Source organism: Balaenoptera musculus, chromosome 3 (genome assembly GCF_009873245.2).
Source record: "Balaenoptera musculus isolate JJ_BM4_2016_0621 chromosome 3, mBalMus1.pri.v3, whole genome shotgun sequence".
NCBI lineage: Eukaryota > Metazoa > Chordata > Mammalia > Artiodactyla > Balaenopteridae > Balaenoptera > Balaenoptera musculus.
In genome coordinates, this window is record NC_045787.1 from 4216505 (window position 1) to 4237374 (window position 20870).

At 41.9% G+C, this 20870-nt stretch overlaps 1 protein-coding gene across 1 annotated transcript in view; it reads left to right on the top strand.

The window, feature by feature from the left end:
* ICE1 (interactor of little elongation complex ELL subunit 1) overlaps positions 1–18828 on the top strand; it is a 57925-nt gene extending 39097 nt beyond the window's left edge. Inside the window, 6 exon segments of the mRNA XM_036847116.1 lie at positions 187–355; positions 2947–3107; positions 5934–6124; positions 7998–8104; positions 14375–14473; positions 17775–18828. Coding sequence (XP_036703011.1) covers positions 187–355; positions 2947–3107; positions 5934–6124; positions 7998–8104; positions 14375–14473; positions 17775–17956 — 909 coding nt within the window. The 3' untranslated portion in view covers positions 17957–18828.
* Positions 18829–20870: the final 2042 nt, after the last annotated feature.

The following is a 20870-nucleotide window of genomic DNA, read 5'->3' on the forward strand; positions in this document are numbered from 1 at the left end:
TTCCCTGCTAAAGCAAGTTACCACGGTGGGTGTTGTCCTCTACTCTCTGAGACAGGGCATGTTTTATCTTTCCAACTTTCCAAAAGGTACTTAATTTTGTAACTTTTAGCTGGTCTTTAGTAGGCTGAAAATAAGTATCGGTGTACATTGCCTTTTCGTTTTTGTTTTTTGTTTTTTCCAATTCAGCCTTTAGCAGAGTGCTTGCTTCACTCTATTCTCTCAGAACTGAAAATTCAGAAGATGTCTGTGGAGCACAATTACATCCACGCCCTTTGCAGAGTGTATGTGGGTATTTGTCGGCAGCTGGGAGACTTGGAAAGAGCTCGCTTGTTTTGCTACAGCCTACTTAAGGAAGGTATGTTTAGATGGCGACATTCTTGTATTGAACACGGGTTGTTGCTTTTTTATCTGCTTATATGTGCATCTGTATTTTCAGCTAAGGTATTGCTGTGTATCTTTTAAAATCATGTTGTCTTGTGCATTTGCCAGAAGGCATGAAGAGCCTTAGCTATAGACCCAGCTATACCTGGTTTTCAGTGGGAGAATTTGTGTGACTTAAGCTTACTTCGGTCAGTATATACATTTCCACTTGTGTATAAAAGTGTATCTCTCATTAGTGTGTATCGGTTTTATTCCTTGTGCGGCTACTTTAGAGTCAGATATAGTTGACGCAAGATAATGGAATCATTTTAAAGTGACAAACCGCTCTGCTCTGTTACTAGCTGGAAAGGGCAGAAACGCTAAGATGGATTCATAAGCTCATGGAAAGAAGAGTTTCAGGGAGAAATGGAAAGGAGGGCTGTCCTTTGATTCTCTTTTCCTTTTACTACTATTTCTTAAGTCTATTAATGGAGCAAATAGGACTCCTTCTTCATATCAGATCATCAGTGGAAACATTTTAATATAGCAAAGTGATACACAAATGGAATTTAATGCTACATCAGAGAGTCTTATCTAGATTGCAAAGATTGATAATCTTTTACTACCATAGTGTTTATGGGGCTTAAATATCAGGATAATTGAATCTGTCACTTGCAGAGTTGTGAGTGAGGCTGCTGTGTTTGTTGCCCACTTCATTTATTTTTTCAGTCACTGACTTATTTAACAAATAGTTACGGGGTGCACATAAGTGTTAAGGCTTTTGATGGTGACCAAACCCAGGTATAGATACAGCCTTCCAGTGGGGCGCACACGTCAGGTTTTATCAGTGAAGGGCAGCAGGAAGCAGGGCGACAGGGTCTCTGCAGAGCCCACGTGGGATTTCTGGTTCTTCCTCAGACACACCCAGCCCGCTCTCACCTCTGGGTCTTTGTAACAGGCTCTCTGTCGGGAAGCTTTTCCCTCTGCTTTGCTATGGTTACGCTGTTACCTTTTCGTTTGCTGTCTCTTTCCTCTACTAGGTCATGTACTCTGTAAGGACAGGGATTTTGTTTGTCTTGTTCCTACTACATCCTCACCCCAGAAGAATGTGTTGTATGCTCTCGTTAAGTATATGTTGAATGAATGACTTGTGCTGTGGAAGGTGGGTTTGAGAGAGTCTCAGGGGTCAGGGAAGCTTTGCTCCTCGGAGTGCCTTTTGAACTTAGATGTGAAGATAAAAGTGAGGGAGAGAATTCCAGGCAGAGGGAACAGCATGTGGAGTCCTGAGACAGGAGGAAGTATAATCAGATAAGCACAAGGTTTCCAAAGTAACAGATCAAAATAGTGCAGTGAGTTTATGCTTTGAGTTACCCTCTCTCTATACACCCTGCAGTGTTAGATAAAATAGAACAGAGAAAACGAAAAAGATGCGGCGTCATGCCAAACAAGATACGAATCTTCGTGTTGACTGATACAACCAGTTGCGAAACACTTCGACAGTTTTTTATAAAATTAAACAGTTTATCATATGACACAGATATGTCACTCTCGGGTACTTACTCAACAGAAATAGAGACATATCCACATATCCATATACAGTTCACAGGTATTCAGAGCATCTTAATTCATAATAGCCCATGTTTGGAAACAAAGGTCCATCAGGAGTTGAATGAAAAACCAGTGTGGTATATCAAGCAATTGGAATACTACTCAGACAAACGAGGAAAGGGCTAGTGATGCGTGCGGCAACATGGATTTTGCTGAGAGGGGGATGCCAGACAGAAAAGGGTGCATACTTTACGAATCTCTTCATAAATATTTGAGAAAAGGCACATGTGCAGAGTGACAGTAAGCAGATCAGGCTTGTCTGTATTTGGGACAAAGTGATTCACTGAAAGGGTCAGACCATGGGAATTTGGGATGATGGAAATGTTCCATCTGTGGGTTGTAGTGGGGGTTACATGGGTGTGTTCATTTGTCAAAATCCTTCAGACTGTCTGCTTAAAGAGTGTATTTTATTGTGTGTAAGCTGTGCCTCGATTAACTTGATTAGACAGACAGAAAAGACAAGCCGTGGCGTTGGAGAAGATATTCATAAGAAATGGATTATCAGTCATAATTTATAAAAAAACATCCCTTCATACCAAAAGCCTTAGGTGTTCTTCAAGTGAGTTCTGTCTTGTAAATGCATAAAACACGGCCTGAAAGGACACGCACCAAATGGGCGGGTTCTGGGTGCAGGGTCTGGAACCTGCGAGAGGAGGTTTGCCTTCTCTCCTTGTTTTGGAGTTTATTGCTCTTTTCTACAGTGGTGTATACTCATGCACTGTGTTTCAAATTCTATTAAAGAAAGTTGGCCAAAGGGAAAGAAAGGTTGGCTGGTGGGGTGGGGGTAGGGGAGGGATGGGTGGGAGAGATGGAGAAGCAGAGTTGAAATAACTGAGGCTGGGGCCTCGTCAGGCTTCCTCCCTTTAGCTTTAGGTGGCCCTGCTGTGCACAAGGGGAAATTATTCAAATATATTCTTAGTTTGTCATTTATTCACTTAATCAGACATAAAGGTTTATTATCTTGTTTTTTTCTCATAGATTTTCCAGAGTCTGAAAAATTGACTTTGTTCATTGCAAACATGTGGCATGATATATTTATCTCTCAATCGGTGATTAACAAAGCAATGCAGTTGGTAGCCAGGCAACGCGCTAAAGGAGAAGTTTTGAACTGTTTGCGAGCTTTCCTCAATTGGGAGAAGGTGAGGTTTCTTTTTTTGTAATACTGTACTTGTGGGTCTTATATAAATGTTATTATTTGGTTTTGTATTAGTTTGTGAGCATTTCAGAGATATTATTCTTCATATTATATCCTTTAAAATAACATTTTAGTCTAAGCTTATGCATTTTGTTCATTAAGTACGCATGAGACACTTTGGGAGAAGTTGTAGACCTGTGTGCTGTGTTAATTGAACAAAGTTTCTTTTGTGTACTAATTTATGGCTGATGAAATCTATACATGTGCATATATATGTGAGGGCTCGGAGGAGGTGCACATCATTTGCTTCTATAGTAGGTACTTAGGTGAAAAAATTGGTATCTCAATTCCTTCCTGTTACGATTTTTTCTGAATCTAATATTCTGTTTTTCTTTCCAGTTGATGGAATTTGTGTTTGTTCTAAGTATTGTGTTCCATATTTTCTTTCATTATCTTATTTTCTTTAGTGACTGATATGTTAATATAGTATCTAGATTGGTGTTCTTTTCTTCATAGATTTTCTCTAATGAGAATCGCTGGTTGCTGAATTGCTAGTGGTAATCTTTAAGAAGAGGTATTGAAGTCAGTGAGGGGTTGACTTTCACTTTGTTCTGCCCTTTTTAATGACTGTATTACTGTCCTCTTTTAAAAAAATTCTGGCTTATGCATGTAGTCGACTTTTGTATGTCATTTTGCTTTCCTTTTTAGTACTTTCTGATGTTACTCTTCATTAGACTTTTATTTTCTTATAAAAAGAAAAGGAAAGGGCTATTGGCGGATAAAAAGTTAGGGAATTTTAAAAAGCAAGTCTGTAATTATCTCTTCATCAATCCACCTAGACAAACCAGAGTGTATTGGTGTGAGGTACCATCAGACTCCAGTCCCTTAGCAGTGAGAAGAGCATCCATACACGCATTTCCACCCTCGGCGGTTACCTGCAGGGCCACTCCTGTCCCTGCTTGGTCCGCCTGCTTGTGCACTGGAGGCTTCTCCTTTGTCCTGTTCAGGATGAAGCCGGATGTGTTTGGATGATAAAACATGATTAATGAAGAAGGTAGAATTTTAATAAGTGTGTTTAGCCTGTATCATATCAAATAAAAATATAAAGTCAAAGCTATTTAAAAAAAAAGAGGAATACTTGAGGGGGGGGGAAATACCATTATAGTACAAGACTTCCAAATTCTATCCTACAGAACTCAATAGGTGTGAAGCACAAAAATAAGTAAAGAGGTAGTGGAATTCAACAATATAAAAAGTAAACTTGAATGAAGACTGTATTTTTTCATATGTCTGTGACATTTGCAAAAACCAGTCATGCATTTGACCTTAATTTTTAAAAAGTAAAGAGTCTACACTCAATTCTCTGGCAATGACTCGGTAAGATTAGACAAAGAATTAAAAGATTCTATAAAAATTCCCTGGATATCGAGATACACAGTCCTGGACAATCTGTGAACAAATAGAAACTCAGAAGTAAAATGACAGTATTTGGTATGAAAGGAAAACCCTTCATACCGAAGACCTCTCATTTTTGGAAAACTTACACTCATTGACATAGTTTAAATGTCTTCATTATTAAACAAGTAATAAAGTTCCCTGATAATCATCTTAAAAATTAAAAATTTGAGAAGGAATCCAGAAAAAAAATATAGTTTAAAAGGTGTAATAGTAATGAAGTAGAGAACAAAAAAAAAATTGCCTTTAAAAAATACAAATAAATCAGGTAACTCAGTTCAGATTAATGTAAAAAGAGAAAAGCAAAAATGTTCAAGATTTCAGAATGAGAGAGGCAGTGTGAGTAGAGATGGGGAGGGTGAAGAATGAGAAGACTGCCGCCTACAGCTTCATAGCAGGTTCGGAAACCGAGGATGGTTCCTTAGCAACATAAAAATGGTCAAAATTGGCTTTAGGGGTAAAACACTGGAATAAACCAGTTGTTTTCCATTTTAAAAGGTTGAAAAGGTGACTAAAAATTTAGTATACAAGAAGCGTGTATAGATTTCATCTGAATTTAATCTTTAAAGAACCAACTAATTCCAGTCTTTTTCAGGTGTAAGAGGAGATTGAAAGCCCCTTGTTCATTTTTAATAACAAAACCCAATAAAAAAAGAAAAAAATTATAAATCCACTGCTGGGTATGTACCCAAGGAAAGTCAAATTTATGTCCACAAAAAGACTTGTACATGAATGTCCAAAGCAGCATTATTAATTACAGCCTAAAGCTGGAAGTAACCCAGATTTCTATCAATAGGTGAATGGACAAACTGTGGTATATCCATACAGTGGATTCCTACTTGGCAGTAAAAAGGGGTGTTCAAGCTACCTATATGTGCAAGAACGTGGAAAAATATCAAAAAAGCATGCATAGGTGTAAAAGAAGCCAGACAGAAGAGTAGTACAATCTGATTCAATTTTACGAATTTCTGGAAAAAGCAGACCGATATCTAGGGTCAGAAAGATGACAGAATGAATTTATTGAAGAATTTTTTAAAGATTAAAAATTGTTTTTTAATAAAACTTTAATTCTCTGATTTCAGTTAATGAAAATTTGCATTCCTATCTGGATTGCAGTATCTTTCCTACCTGACTGGATTCTGCATTCTGCTTGGAGCTTTTTTATCTGGCCTGTCAACCACCATTGTATAATCATTTTAGGACAGATGTTATGACTAAGATAAATATAGTTCTTTATTCAAAATAACTTTCAAAAGGTGTCCTTTAAAATTAAATGATTATTCATCTGATGCTTGTTAATACTCTTTGAGATCACCCACATGAGATATGTTATATTTGAAACTCTAAATTTTCTTTTTTTTACCTTATTTGCTAGAATGCTCCTGCAGATGTTGGCTTCATGGTTTCAAAGCTGCTTTTGACCATACAGTTATGTCCAAAAACAGAATTTCAATCCAGTGAAAGATTTGGTGAAGACCTAAGTGATAACACTTGGGAGTACATATGTGCCATTGATCTGCTCTGCTGCCATCAGAAGTGGATTTGGACACATGACAACATTATAAGGTACAGGGCTATTCTGCTAACTTAAGTTGGGTTATTTGAATTGTCAGGTAGTCTGTTCAGTGATTGCTGAATTGTGGTTTGAACCATTTTTGCTGTTTAAGGCAGCTGAAATATTTACAAAGCACATTTTGATTTGATTTGAGTAAGAGTTAATAAAACTACTCTTAAATGCCAGTGTCACTGCCACATCCCCTCGCTTTATTTTTTTATGGTACCTTTCACTACTTTTCACTGTATTTTCTTATTACTAAAGGAAAATGAATCTCATGCAGGGGGGACTTTGGTTTCCCTGGCCTCCCCCGGCGCGTAGAGAGGGCAGTGCCCACACAGGAGAGGTGCTCAGCGAATACGTGTAGATTGAAATGTGATGGTCATTATCTGAATGTACAGATACTATGGAAAAGCCCACAGGAACAGAAATACTCAAAATTCTGGGTCAGCAGCTCTTCTCACTGGGGTTTCAGGAGAGAACTGGGCCTGTTAACGCTCAGGCGTCCATTTTATGTAATGAATTAACTTTTCTCTGTTCATCTATCTATGCAGCATGTTTGGAGAATGGAGAAAGTAGTCAAATAACTGTTCTGCAGTTAATTACAACCCGTAATTTTCTTAAAACCCTGACTGAGAAAGGCTGGTTTAAAGGGGTTTATCACATTGAAAAGGATTCACCAAAGGATTAATAATAGTCTGTATCTTTGAGACACCTGAGGAGTATATTCTGTGGAAATCTGTTCTCTTGTTTTCCCTTCTTAACACTCGGGAAAGATTATACATCTGAATGTCAAATAATAGGTAATTGAATTATGGAATGTCTATATAATGAGATACAGCCATATTAGAATAAATAGCTATACATGGATTTTTATATACTGACACAAAAGTGTTTTTCAGTCTGTTACTAAGAAAGTGCCAGGACAGTCTTTTCAGTGCTGTCTGGGTAATGATGTGTGAGTGGCTACCCTGGGCCTCATCTTCCTGGAAGCCCAGGAGGCAGGGGCCCTTCTATCCCCAGTGACAGATGAGACCACCAGGGGTGGTGCCAGTCACAGGTGCTTTGTCCAAGGTCCCCCCGCTGGCGGTATGGACAGAGTGTTGGATATCAGGATCTCTGCCTGGGCGATTCCAGACCCTGATTCCTAAGCACTGCAGTCACTTTGACTGTGGTTTTTACATACATGCAAGCATAGAAGTCTGTGGGAGGAAAAGCCCCAAATTAAAAGAGTGATAGTTATCTGAGAATGTGTTTTTAATGTACATTTTCCTTTCATTTGTCTGCATTTAACTTTTCTAATATTATAAATACTATGTAAGAAGTTAATACATTTTTGAAAAGAGAGAGCAAAGAGGAATTGCCACTGTTTTCAGTCAGTAGATCTAGTTTCTTTAATCCATGTAAAGTGTGGTTCATTTCCTCTGGTTTAGTTCTTTGTACAAAATATAGCCTGTTTGTCCTTGCTTCACCCCGGGAAACTAGGCTTCTAGAACGCAGGTGCCACCTTATGTCTGGATGGTCCACGTGAGGATCCAGACTCTACTGCTTCCAGTTCTGTGACTTGGGGGCATTGTTCAGCATCTCTACGCTAAAGCCTTGTGAAAAGGGTTAAATAGAATAAAGATGCAAGCATGGGTGTTTGCAGCCTTTTTAAAGCCACTGTAAGCACAGAGATCCTGAATAGTTGGAAAGTTTGTGGGCTTTCATTGTCTGTTGTCATGTTAGCCAAAAATGCTATATCTTTAAAAGTTCCTCCTCTTCACTAATTGTCTCCTATGGACCATTTTTAAGATAAGTTCTTCTTAATGTTTGAACGATGGTGGGTGAGCATACTTTCATATACATACATACATGTATATATTTGTTGTTGTTATTTTGTAGTAAGGAGCTGTGGCCTGTAATGGATAAGTGGATAAAATACAGAAAAGGACATGCAAACATTGCATACACTCCTGATATTATCATAGCGTCAATACTGAGGCTCATTGGTGAGTTGTCTGTTGTATTAAATTTGTTCTTGTTATTGATGATATCTTGGTGAGAGAATAAGTGTGTAATAATATATTTTGACTGAAACTTCACTGTAGTAACTGACTTTACAGCCACCAGAGTAGGTACTTTTGCACTAAATTAATTTTCATTACTCATACTCTTCCTTTGTAAATTAACATTTTATTCACCTTTTTCAGATTTAAGATTTTTCATGTTAGTACATTTTATTTATAATTGAACTCTTGATTCTCAGATATTAATTTTAATATACACACATGCACACACTTGCATATACACTCCAGGATACATAAATTGCTATAAATTACAGTTAATTTGATTTTTAAAATAAGTAGATACTTAATCCCTGCTTGCACCCCAGATGTTTTTTTTCATACTCGCTCAATAAGGATAACTATGTACTTCTATAATTGGGAACTAGTTTTATTTTGTTTCTGTAAATTGTAAGCTGAATAAACAGAAATTAAAATCATTGTTTAAAAATACTTTAAGTGAAATATAGATTCTTTTTAATCTCAGATCTAGAGAGGACCTCAGTGGCCATTTAGTTCTGCCCCTCCCTTTCACCCACAAACCTTTATTTTTTGTTTTTACTTCTTTTTTCTTTTTTTGCCCCATCTCTGACAAACTGCTCTCCAGTCCAGGCATCATTATCAGTGATGAGGTTTGTTCATTATTAGAAGGCTCTCTTTACTTTGAAGTGACTCCTCTGTCTGCCATGTATTGATTGCTTGAGGGCTGACAAAACAAGGTTCAGCCTATTTCTGTGTCAGGGCCCTTTAGATCCTTGGAGATAGTTATCATGACTTTTAAGTATCTTTGGCGTTTAATTAATTAAAACTCCAAGCTAAAACCATTTGAAATAGGTTTGAGAATTTTTAAATCACGTAAGTCAGTCTTAATAAATGGACCACAGTAAGAAATACAATATCCCTGACTAATTTTATTACTGTATCTGCATTCCTGCACTGTGCACATTTTACATGCAAACATAGGAACATTGTAGTAAATAAATATATAATATATATTTTTGTCTTGACAAAAACCTGGTTTCAAGGTGGACATCTAACAGTTTTCGCTGGAAGTAACCTAACATACACTTGGAGTTAAGATACAGAACATGAAAGCATGAAAGTGTGGAAGTGGAGATGACTAAGCTGCCCAGTGGGGGGCTTCCCTGAACGCCTCAGGTCCAGTGCCCTGAGGACCACTGTCCGTGCCAAGCGGGAGCAGCAAGGACACAGAAGGGCCAGTGACCTCATTTTCAGCCCTCAGCTGGTGGCATGTGTGTGTCTGGAAATTCTGATTTTGGTAGCAGCTTCTCTTATGGATTCAAGAAAGAATGTGTTTATACTTTGAACTAATTCATTCCAAATTGAGAAAGCTTTTTGAGAATTTAAGAAATTAGGAAAGGTGTTAGGTCTATAAATGCTTACATGTTGACCTAGATGAAGAATCTGTGGAATTTGCTGAAGAATACACTTTTGAAGTCACACTTATAAAATACGGTGTGATTTTTGCTGTTATCATTGCAGTGGTTGTTTCTTTGTGTACTTACTGATTGTAACAGGAAGGGAAGTGAGAGTGGGAGGCTGTGTTTCTGGTGGTCGACCCCACCTGCTCTGGGAAGCATGTGTGATGGAGGGTCGGCCTCACATGTCATTCTCCTCCTCAGTTAGCTTTTGTCAGCTTTGGTTGATTGTCCAGACTGCCTGAAAAGCTTTTTTAAAATTACAAATTCTCAGGTTCCAGACAAACCCGCACAAGATTATAGAAATACTTTCGAATATATACCTTAAAAAGTAACTCATTTGTGAATTAAGAAGAATATGGTCATAGTTTATCTAAAAACAAGGATATATAATTGTAGGGAGAAAACCTGACTGGTAGTTTTAGTCAAACTCAGACTAATTTATTCTTTAAATCTTTAAAATATAGCTTTTGAGAAAATAATTTATAACATTTGATAATATATATTATTTAGAGTAATGTATGTATATTTACATAATTAGGAGTGATATAATACAATGATGTGTGTCATAGTAATGTATAATTAATATATAATTAACAGTACTGTATAATAAAATTATAATATGTAAGTAAATAAATTTAGTTGAGAGGATGGCTAATTAGAAAGGAAGTGTAATGTCAAAAATGAGAGCAGACTCAGGAATGGCAGACCCTGCTGAGGTCCGCAGGTGGACCAGGGCAGGTCGAGCTCGTGTGAGTGAAAAGCCTGGTGTGGGGAGGGCGAGAGGGGCCACTGGGCTGTTCCCGGAGAGCCGGGGCTGAGCTTTGCTGGGAGTCTGTTGACGCTGAAGGCACCCCCCCCGCCACCCCCCCCCCCCGAGCAAAGCAGGGGCTGGGGTCCCAGCGAGCAGGGGTGGGCGAGGGGGAGGGTGGAAGCAGGTGAGGCCTGCTGTCTCAACTGGGCGGAATCCTGAGAGGTGGCTTTAGGGGTGGGTGTGTGCTTTCCTTCCCACACACCCGTCTGAGTTGGAGTTTGAACCGTTTTTAAGAAGAAACTCTGCTGGAGAAGCTTCTTGCAGTTTCTGAAGCTGACATTTACTAAAGAATTTAGAAAATAATTAACTTGGTTGGCTGTGATTTCTTAATAATAAATGAAGTCACACAGTAGGCATTCATAAAATAAAGGAATTGTCTGTATTCTTAACTCCAAATTTGTAATTCCTAATTGGATTTTTACCCCATAGGAAATAAGAACAGGCTATCTGGCAAAATGGTTCAGTGTTATCTAACGTTGGATTGGGGTATGAACACCGCTGTTAGCAATTGAAATGGTTACATGTGATTATTAAATGGGGTTTCTCTAACCTACCTTAACAGAAATGGATTAAAGAGCGTTCTGTGGAACATTTGGATTGCTCTGGGCCCCTGGGCACGCGCAGGAGCGGGAGAGCCTGCTCCAGGCTGCTCGTGTCCTGGCGGAGTCGGGGCCTCTTTGGGGGGGCAGGAGGTAGGGAGGTGGTGAGCCCCTGTCTGAGGTCCCTGGGTGGGAAGGGAGCAGCAGAGTGGGGACGGCAGTCTGCCTGCCGCTAGTCGCAGCGGAGTATAAAGGTATAGAATACCCCGTTTCGTGCCCCAAAGAGCTTTAAATTCTGAAATGGCCCACCTGGTGTTAGCAGAGCCTAGAAGCTAGGGTAACACTGTTTCTCACATCAGGTTTTTGCACGTCAGGCCGCAATAGCCAGTGCTTGGTTGATTTCTGTCCAGTGTCTCACCTTGTCTTTCAGCTTTTCTTTGCAATTATCTTAACTCATCCTTTCCTTAACATACTTGCATCTGAAATCTTGATTGAAAACCCTGGGTAACTATCTTGCTCTGATCCCTGCCCTGTAGACTGGGTCTCACCTTCCCTAAGGCCGGCAAGCTCTCCTCTTCAGGCTTCCGTGAGTGGGGAGTGTTGTCTTTGACATTGAGACTGACTCCACATTTCTTACTTGAATTTTAATATGTTGGCTGAACTGCCCTGGACTCACTCACCTCCTTCTGAAGAGGGACTTTTCTTCCCGTCTTATTTAGCAAATTTGTCCATCATCTTCGTCAGGTCATCATATATGTAAGCCTTTTCCCCCAAACCATATACCTCAGACTCATGATCTCCTCTTATTTTATCTCTGATTTGCTCCGTTAACTTAACTAAAGCTTTATAAAACCCACTTCATTAAGCATTTTTAATTAAAAGAAAGGGAGCCATTATAATGCAGTCGTGTATTATCTGGAAACACATGCATATCCCATGGCCAAATGGTCCCATAGCTGTGCTAGGCACGCACATTGTCCCTTTCTCTGCTAATAGTCATGCATTGAATGCTCCCGATAGATTGTCTCAGAGGACAGGTCTGGTGACATGCAGTTATTAGCACTTTGATCTAATTGCAAGGAGATATCGAAGAGTGCTCAGTACCTAGAAATTTCTGATCTCTGAAGTATATTACTTTTCAGCCTGTGAAAGACTTCCTAAGGGATTATCCATATGTTTACAGTTTCATCCTGGATTAGGAATTAACCGGGGAGTCATTGATCAGTAGGAATTTACTGAACGTCTGCTGTCTATCACCACATTCAGGGTGCGTGTAACTAGCGCTAAGCTAGTTCCTATAGAGGATACAAAGTAATAAAGTCCCTTTAGTGTCCCGTGCCTCAGTTTCTCCATATTCAACACAGAGATGAGGCTGATGGGCTGGGTCACATCTAAGCCTGTGGGCTGTTTGTACTATTGAGAGAGAACATGGACACAGAACAGTGAGCATGCAGGATAATGTTGTCATAAGAGCACAGGAAGAGGACTTGGGTAAGACAGCATCCAAGGTGTGTCCCAGAACCTTCCTTCTGTGTAACAGCAGGGGCAAAAGGACATGAGGTCTGACCGTGAGGGAGGCGCAGAGGCTTCCGCTTTGAAGCAAGCTGGTTTCCACAAGGCCATTGGAATAAAGGAGGGTCCGGATGGGTGGGGACTAGGCGAGGAGTGTTGTCCTGTTTAGTCCCCTAGTGAGACCCCCAGAGAGGTTTTGTCACTCCAGGTTTTATGTGTCAATTATTGTACTAGAAATTAAAACTAGGAGTTTAAAAAAACGTTTACTATTCACTTAAAATTAATAGTAAGAAACTAATGTTAATATAAACGATATTTTTAATGAAAAACTATTTCCAAAACAAACAAAAATAAGAGTGAGCAGAACGGAACATTATCTTGCTGCAAACCTCTTCACTGTCTAGATTCATAGGAGAGCTGGTTTCCCATAGCTGCTCTGCATTCAGTCTCTGGCTGTATGTTGGTTTGGTTGAAGTATTTGGAGAAAGTCCAGTCTCATACAGATGTGTAGTTGATTAAAGGAGTATTTTAATAGCCCGCTCAAGTAATTGTGGATATTCTTCTTTGACACTGCAGTGGAACTCAGCAGGCGATGATTTCTTAAAGGCTAGTTGCAGTGGGAGATCTGAAACCTCATCCGTGAACTTTGCTTCTCTGTTGCACCAAAGTCCCTGGGTCCACCTGCCTTGTTGAAGGGATCTTTTGCCCATTCATGATTTTGTAACATGTACTGCTCACTTGGAAAATACTGATTTGTACAGATCTTCCGAATGTCAACAATATCAAGGAAGCAGACATTAATATCATCACTGATCTCATCAGAGAAATCTGGAGTATTTGAAGCTGTCAAGCTTAGGGTAGGCGATGGAAGTTTTTCCAAAATTCTAATTTTGCTTAAGAGCTCAAATTTTATCATTGACAGCAATGATAAATTTCCTTGCAGTGACAGGTTCACTTTACTCATTTTTGAGAAAATGTCTGTCTCGGTCTAAATAGCCATAGTTTGTCAGTGGTTCTTTCAGTGAAAAGTGGGTGGAGAAAGCACCCAGTTCCCCTCCCAGCTGAAGCAGCTGCACAGGTGCTTTTCCTGGAGAGAGTTGGGATGCCGAGGCGCCAGGGGTGTGCTTCACGTGCCCTTCCCGTCCCATCCGCGGAAGATCGCAGAGCGTGTGCTTAGGGCTCTAGGTTTCATATGACTCATTGTCACTGGCTCACGAAGGACATTCTGAGTGAGTTAGCTTTTCCGCCTGTGAGCTCCTGGCCGTGGAGAGTGGCCTCCATGTCACTGCCCTGACTGGTGCTGAGCGCCCGCTAGCTTGAGGGCCACTGCCTTTGCACTGTCAGGCCACGCCTCAGCTCTGGGAGGAAAGCACATCACTTCTCAGTGTCGTTGGGAAAGCACAGTTTTGACCTTGAGGACCCCGGGGGTTTAGTAGAGCGCACTTGGGAGCTGCTGCTCTACGTGAGGACGGAGGTTGTGTTAGACAACTACGTTGTAACAGCAAACTGTGTCTTATATTTAGTCCGTTAACCCATAGAAGTTAGTCATTTCACTCTGAGCCTGCTAAAACCATTCATTCTGCTAAACCCCATTTATTATATGATAACTGGGAAAGCGACACATTGTGTATCTGTGTATCATCTGTATGTGTGAGTAACAGAAGAGATGACGAATCATTCAGTCAAAACAGCCCCCCACCCCGGGACGGATGGTGCTGTATTGAGTCCTGATGCTTTACTGTTTAATTTGTTTTCATTTAAGAATAGGTACCCATCTAACTTCAGTTCAGGATCCTGAAGCTTAATGTACGTGTTAAACGAAAAAAAAACGCAAGTTTTAAATTCTTATGAAAATTTAACATTTAACCGCAGATTGTTTACATTTTGGTTTTTTTTTTTTGCTTTTCCCTAGGTCGTTTAGGCCAGTTGGGTTTGAAGGAAGGGTTTCCATCAGCTGTGAAAAATATTAGTGCCGTTATTGGTATGTTTATACAGCATGCCCAGGATGAAGGTAAAACTTTTGTTGATTATAATTATTTTAAAATCATTTGCATTCCTCTTACTAAATCTGTTTTGAGTTCTTACTACGTGCCGTGCTCTGTTCATCTCTCAGTGCTTGGGGGTGAGGAGGTTGATCATGAAGCCACACTCTGCCCGCGTTCTCAGCACTGGCATTTGAACGTGTGTGGGTTTCCTGTTGTTTCAGTGGTAGACACTCGCCCTGTTGGGCAGCGCATCCCTAAGTAAGAGGAAACTCTCTTGTCCTGGTGCTGACGTTCTGTCTCAGAAACTGTCGGTACTATCTTCATGCTGCCCTGTGACCTCCGACCAGTGACTCAACCTCAGCTGCCCGCAGAGGCCCGGCTGAAGTTGTGTCATGATGACCAAGTGCGGTCACACGTGTGAAGCAGCGACCCCAGTGTGGCCTGGGTATCACTGAGTACTTAGCATCCCCAGAGAGCTTGGAAACTGGAGGCTTTTTGTGAGCCGGTCTTCATAGTAGTGGTTTCCTTTTCATTTGTATACTTCAGAGCATGTAATTTTATATTCTTATTCCTTTGTGGGAAGAGATTAAAACTCAAAAGTAACCCTTTGAAGCGATGAGTCTCATTTTTATTTGAATGTTATGCAGTCGAGGAGTAATGCATCCTTTTTCAGAAATAAGGTGACCATATGTGTGTGGATTTATCTCTGGGCTTTCTATCCTGTACCATTGATCTATATTTCTGTTTTTGTGCCAGTACCATACTGTCTTGATTACTGTAGCTTTGTTGCATAGTCTGAAGTTGGGGAGCCTGATTCCTCCAGCTCCATTTTTTTCTCAAGATTGCTTTGGCTGTTCACAGTCTTTTGTGTTTCCATACAACTTGTAAAATTTTTTGTTCTAAATGTAAGACCGGACACTATAAAACTGTTAGAGGAAAAACACTCTTTGACATAAACATAAACCACAGCAAGATCTTTTTTGACCCACCCCCTGGAGTAATGAAAATAAGAACAAAAATAAACAAATGGGACCTAATTAAACTTAAAAACTTTTGCACAGCAAAGGAAACCATAAACAAGACAAAAAGACAACCCTCAGAATGGGAGAAAATATTTGCAAATGAAGCAACAGACAAAAGATTAATCTCCAAAATATACAAACAGCTCATGCAGCTCAATATCAAAAAAACAAACAACCCAATCAAAAAACGGGCGGAAGACCTAAATAGACATCTCTCCAAGGAGGACATACAGATGACCAAGGGGCACATGAAAGGATGCTCAACATCACTAATCATTAGAGAAATGCAAATCAAAACTGCAATGAGGTATCACCTCACACTGATCAGAGTGGCCATCATCAAAAAATCTACAAACAGTAAATGCTAGAGAGGGTGTGGAGAAAAGGGAACCCTCTTGCATTGCTGGTGGGAATGTAAATTGATACAGCCACTCTGGAGAAACAATATGGAGGTTCCTTAAAAAACTAAAAATAGAACTACCATACGACCCAGCAATCCCACTACTGAGCTTATACCCAGAGAGAAAACCATAGTTCAAAAAGACACATGCACCCCAGTGTTCATTGCAGCACTATTTACAATAGCCAGGACACGGAACAACGTAAATGTCCAACGACAGACGAATGGATAAAGAAGATGTGGTACATGTATATGTATACAATGGAATATTAGCCATGAAAATGAACGAAAATGGGTCGTTTGTAGAGATGTAGATGGACCTAGAGTCTGTCATACAGAGTGAAGTAAGTCAGAAGGAGAAAAACAAATGTCATATATTAATGCATATATGCGGAATCCAGAAAAATGGTACAGATGAACCTATTTGCAGGGCAGGAATAGAGACGCAGACGTAGAGAACGGACATGTGGACATGGGGGGAAGGAGAGGGTGGGACAAATTGGGAGATTAGGAATGACATATATACACTACCATGTATAAAATAGCTAGTGGGAACACTCTATAAAGCACAGGAAGCTCAGCTCGGTGCTCTGTGATGACCTAGATGGGTGTAATGAGGGGGTGGGAGGGAGGTCCAGGAGGGAGGGGATACATGTATACATATAGCTGACTCACTTCATTGTACAGCAGAAACTAACACAACATTGTAAAGTGATTTTACTCCAGTAAAAAAAAATTAAAACAAAAAAAAGGAGTAATGCAGTTATACAGTTTCCATCGGAAACACACGGTGACATCTGAAATTTACATCCGAGATGACCTTAACGTGTAGGTTTTCTTCCGTGTCTAGGTACACGGGCTTCAGTAGCTGTGTCTTGCGGGCTCAGTAGTTGTGACTCGCGGGCTCTAGAACACAGGCTCAGTAGTTGTGGCTCATGGGCTTAGTGGCTCTGCAGCATGTGGGATCTTCCCAGACCAGGGATCGAACCCGTGTCCCCTGCATCAGCAGGCAGATTGTTAACCACTGCACCACCAGGGAAGCCCGGGGAACGTAATTTTAAAGCTGCTGTAGTACTGTCTACATCTACAGCATTAACATTTGAATGTGTGTGTTTTGTGATATTTATTTTTAAATAGTAGTAGTTTGCCCTATTGGGCATTGCATCACTAACAGTATATAGTTAATAATAAGTTTTAATGAAATAACTCCTAAATTTTTTAACTAAATGATTGAAGTGAATTTAACTAAAATTGAACTAAATTAAATTTGAATTAAATAACTCCTAAATAAACTTATACTTAATGAGAACTCTAATACACTGTAATCTCTAACCTAGCTATAGTCTACAATTAAATGCCATGATCAGCAGTCATATACTATAATCTAGTGTGTAAGAGTATAGTATATGCTATACTACATACTAAAAATTAGTTTTTCACTTGCTCTCATTTCATCATGTTTTTCATTTCCAAAGTCCACTTATAAACACTTCCAGGGGGTATGATGGAGTCATTTATTTGACAAATGCTTTGGGATCCACATTTTACTAAAACTTAAACATGAGGGTGTGATCCTTCCAGGACCACTTTGGAAAGCTTAGCACTGACCATGAGAGGGCAGGCGCTTCAGGCCCTGTACCCCTACTCCGGCTCACTGTCCTCTGGGTACAGGCAGCGCCAGGAGCCTGTAGAGAGCTGTGCAGCGTTTGGCTTTGTTTTTGTTTTCCATTTGCAGAAGGGATTTAAATGAACTTTTTCATTGTGTTTTTTTTTTTTTTTTAAATATTTACTTTTCATTGCTGGAAGAAAGTATTTGTTGAATAGTATTTTATTAGATCAACAGCATGAACGTTTTGCATAACGAAGATTTTCTTGTGTGATGACTGATGTGGAAATTCTTTTCAGACATACCGTGGGGTATCCAGCTGGCAGCCGTGTACGCCCTGTGTGACTTGAGTCCCAGCAACCCAGCGGAGATCTCCAAGATCCTGGAAGCCTGGCGCACGGAGACCTCTCGCCGCATCCCCTCCGCGGTGCTCAGCTCCCTGGAGGAGGTCAGCACCCTGTGTACGGAGGAACGTGGCTGACGGCCCCGTGCTGTGCCCGGAGAAGTGCCTTCCCGCTGCCCGAGTGGAGACAGATCATCAGCTTCCAGGGTGCAGACCGGGGTTCCAGAGAGAGACGTCAGGGAGATACAAGTGCTGGGGGTGGAGGAGGAAGCAGGGGCTGCTTTCCCTAAACCGCACACATTTCACTTATGGCTGCTGTGATCACATGACATGGATTGTAATTTGTTGTGTCTTGGTCAAACAACAGAAACTTGAACTTAGCCCTTTTTTGCTGCAGAAAGTGTCCTTTTAGTCGCTTTTAAAAATTGAGTGGCATTTTGTAATGAATTTAATGTAAAAACATTGATTTGGTTCCTGAGCCAATTTTGGACTTTGTGCCCAAATGACTGGCTAGGAAAAGATGAGGAGGCCAAAGCAGTGCTACTCGAAGCCTCTTCCACTGTCTTAGCTGGGGGTGGGCTACAGAGCTCCTCGCAAGGTGCAGAGCGCAGCTGATCAGAGTGAATAAACAGGGAGAGCCTTTAGAACTTACCTTAATGCGCTGCCTCAGATCTCTAAAGTTCCTTGCAAATATTTACCTATGAGTCAGGGAAAGGAGAGCTGAGGATAGAGGTCGCCGCGGGTGTTTGTACCTCGCCGTGTACGTACAGACGCAGCCGAGTGCGGGCAGGTCTCTGCATGTGCCGTGTATATATGGACAGCGTACAATGTGTCTCACATTTGATGATATTCCACTTTCGGAATTTTAGTATTTGTACATAGGAAATGGGTTTAATAACTCACCGTGGTCCTGATTTGTCTTATATTCATCATTTCTTAAAACTCTTGTATGTGTTTTTTATAATAAAAAATAAAAGTAAGCCATGCACACGATTGTCCTGATCAGTAAAGAGTGACACTTGGCCTTACTTCTGCTCCAACCAAAGATGAAGCAAATAGTCAGTGCCCACCAAAGACAGAGGAGGCGGCCTGCCAGAGGGACCTCCCTCCTGGACGGAGGCGGGGTCCATTGCCCGGGTGTGATCGGGTTTGAGTGCTCTCCCAGGTGCTCTTGGTGAGAGCGGATACCATGTAAGCGCTGGTTGGCCCTCAGTATTGGATGTCTTTGTTTAGCTACAGTTGCTACCCTTTAAAAATCACACTTGACAAGTACTTTGTTGCTTCTTCCTCCTGTTTTTTAAGTAATTATAACTGAGATTTGTAAACGACCCTGCCTTGCCCTTTAGATGCTTTTTGTTGGGTGTTCCCTCTTTCTGCCTCTGTCTCTTGGGCCTGTGCTCTGTGCCAGGGCCTTGCTGGGAGGAGCTGGTGAAGAAAGTCAGGGCCAGGTTCTCACAGGCCTGTGATCTGTTGGTAGAGAGAACCCTGCACAGTCACCCCAATAAATCAACAGTCCAGATTTGGGGCTAAGTGTGGTGAGGGAGATGGAGCGATCTGCAGAAGAATAGCAGGGAGACTCCTCTCTTTCTGTTAGTCAAGGAGGGTCCCTCCGAGGATGTAACATGTGAGCTAGGACCCGAGAGAAGGGCGCCCACCTTGAAAGGAGGGGACCCTGCAACGCGTCCCTCCCAGACAGGTGCGCCGGCTCCGAGAGGGGAAGAGCCTGCCGTGTGTGGGCAGGAGGCCGGTGTGGCCAGAACATACTGTGTAAGGGGGCGAGCGCCCTTGGTTCAGTGACACAGGTAACTGCCAGTCACTGGGACCTGGGCAGCCCTGGGCTCGGTCACGCTCCTAGGGAGATTTGAGCAGGTAGGTGTCACGGTTCACGGGGCTGTTCTGTGACGCGGAGCGGGAAGCAGACGTGTCAGGAGGCTGGGGGTTGATGCTGGTGGCCGTGCAGACCATCGGGGTGGATGGATGCCACACGGGTCTTGGAGGTGGGATCAATGCTGAGTTCGTGAACTGGGGGTGGTGGGCAGATAGGAGGAATCAGGGTTCCCATGGCACCTGGGCTTGGGGACAGGAGCTCCGGGATTGGTGGTGGGAGTCACACGTCCTAGGCGTGTGTCTGGGACGTGAGACATCCAAGTGGAGGTGGCAGGGAGCCTTTACAGGCGGAAGTCGAGTTCGGGCAAGGTGGGGACACAAGCTAGGAAGCTGATTGAGTTTGGAGGTTATTTAAAGCGCATGGTCACCTGGGGAGGAAGATGGCCTCCCTCACTTGGCAGGTCGTGTAATTTGAAGATGCGTGGGGGAGGGAGGAGGGAGAAACGCCGGGGAGGGAGGAGGGAGAAACGCCGGGGAGGGAGGAGGGAGAAACGCCGGGGAGGGAGGAGGGAGAAACGCCGGGGAGGGAGGAGGGAGAAACGCCGGGGAGGCAGGAGGTGGTGGCCAAGCACCTTGGCTCCTGCTACTTTGCCCGAGTCAGGGAGGCAAGAAGGCAGGCAGCTGGCCCCGGAGCTGCTTGAGGCTGCGAGGTCGGTGAGGAAGGGGGTGGCCGGTGGTTGGATTCTGCTTCCTGTGGGTGGCGGTGAGACAGGTGAGCGTTTCCCACAAACGACGGGCTTGGGGAGGGTTGCAGAGTGAAAGGGGGTAAGGGAGAGAGAGCAGGTCTGCACACGCAGTTTGGGGGTACATTTGCCTAGTGAATAGATTTGTCATAGGATTCAAAGCTTTTTTTAACCTCAGCAGTTTGAGGTGTTCTTAATTGGTGGAGGGTAGGTGGCACCTGCCGTTGGCTGCCGGCTGCCGTTGCTTGCCCACGAGGGTGCGTGGCGCTTACGTGTCAGCATCCGCTCCTGATAACACACAGGCCTGCGCTTGCCTGTCGTGCTGCGTCACTCTCAGAGGGTGAAACAATTTTAAGCTGTGGTTAAATTTATTTCTGGTCCCCGGGAAGAACATGGTTGTAGAGTTTTATCAAACACACACACACACACACACACACACACACACACGCAAAAAGGTAGGTAAACATTTGAACCTGTAGTTG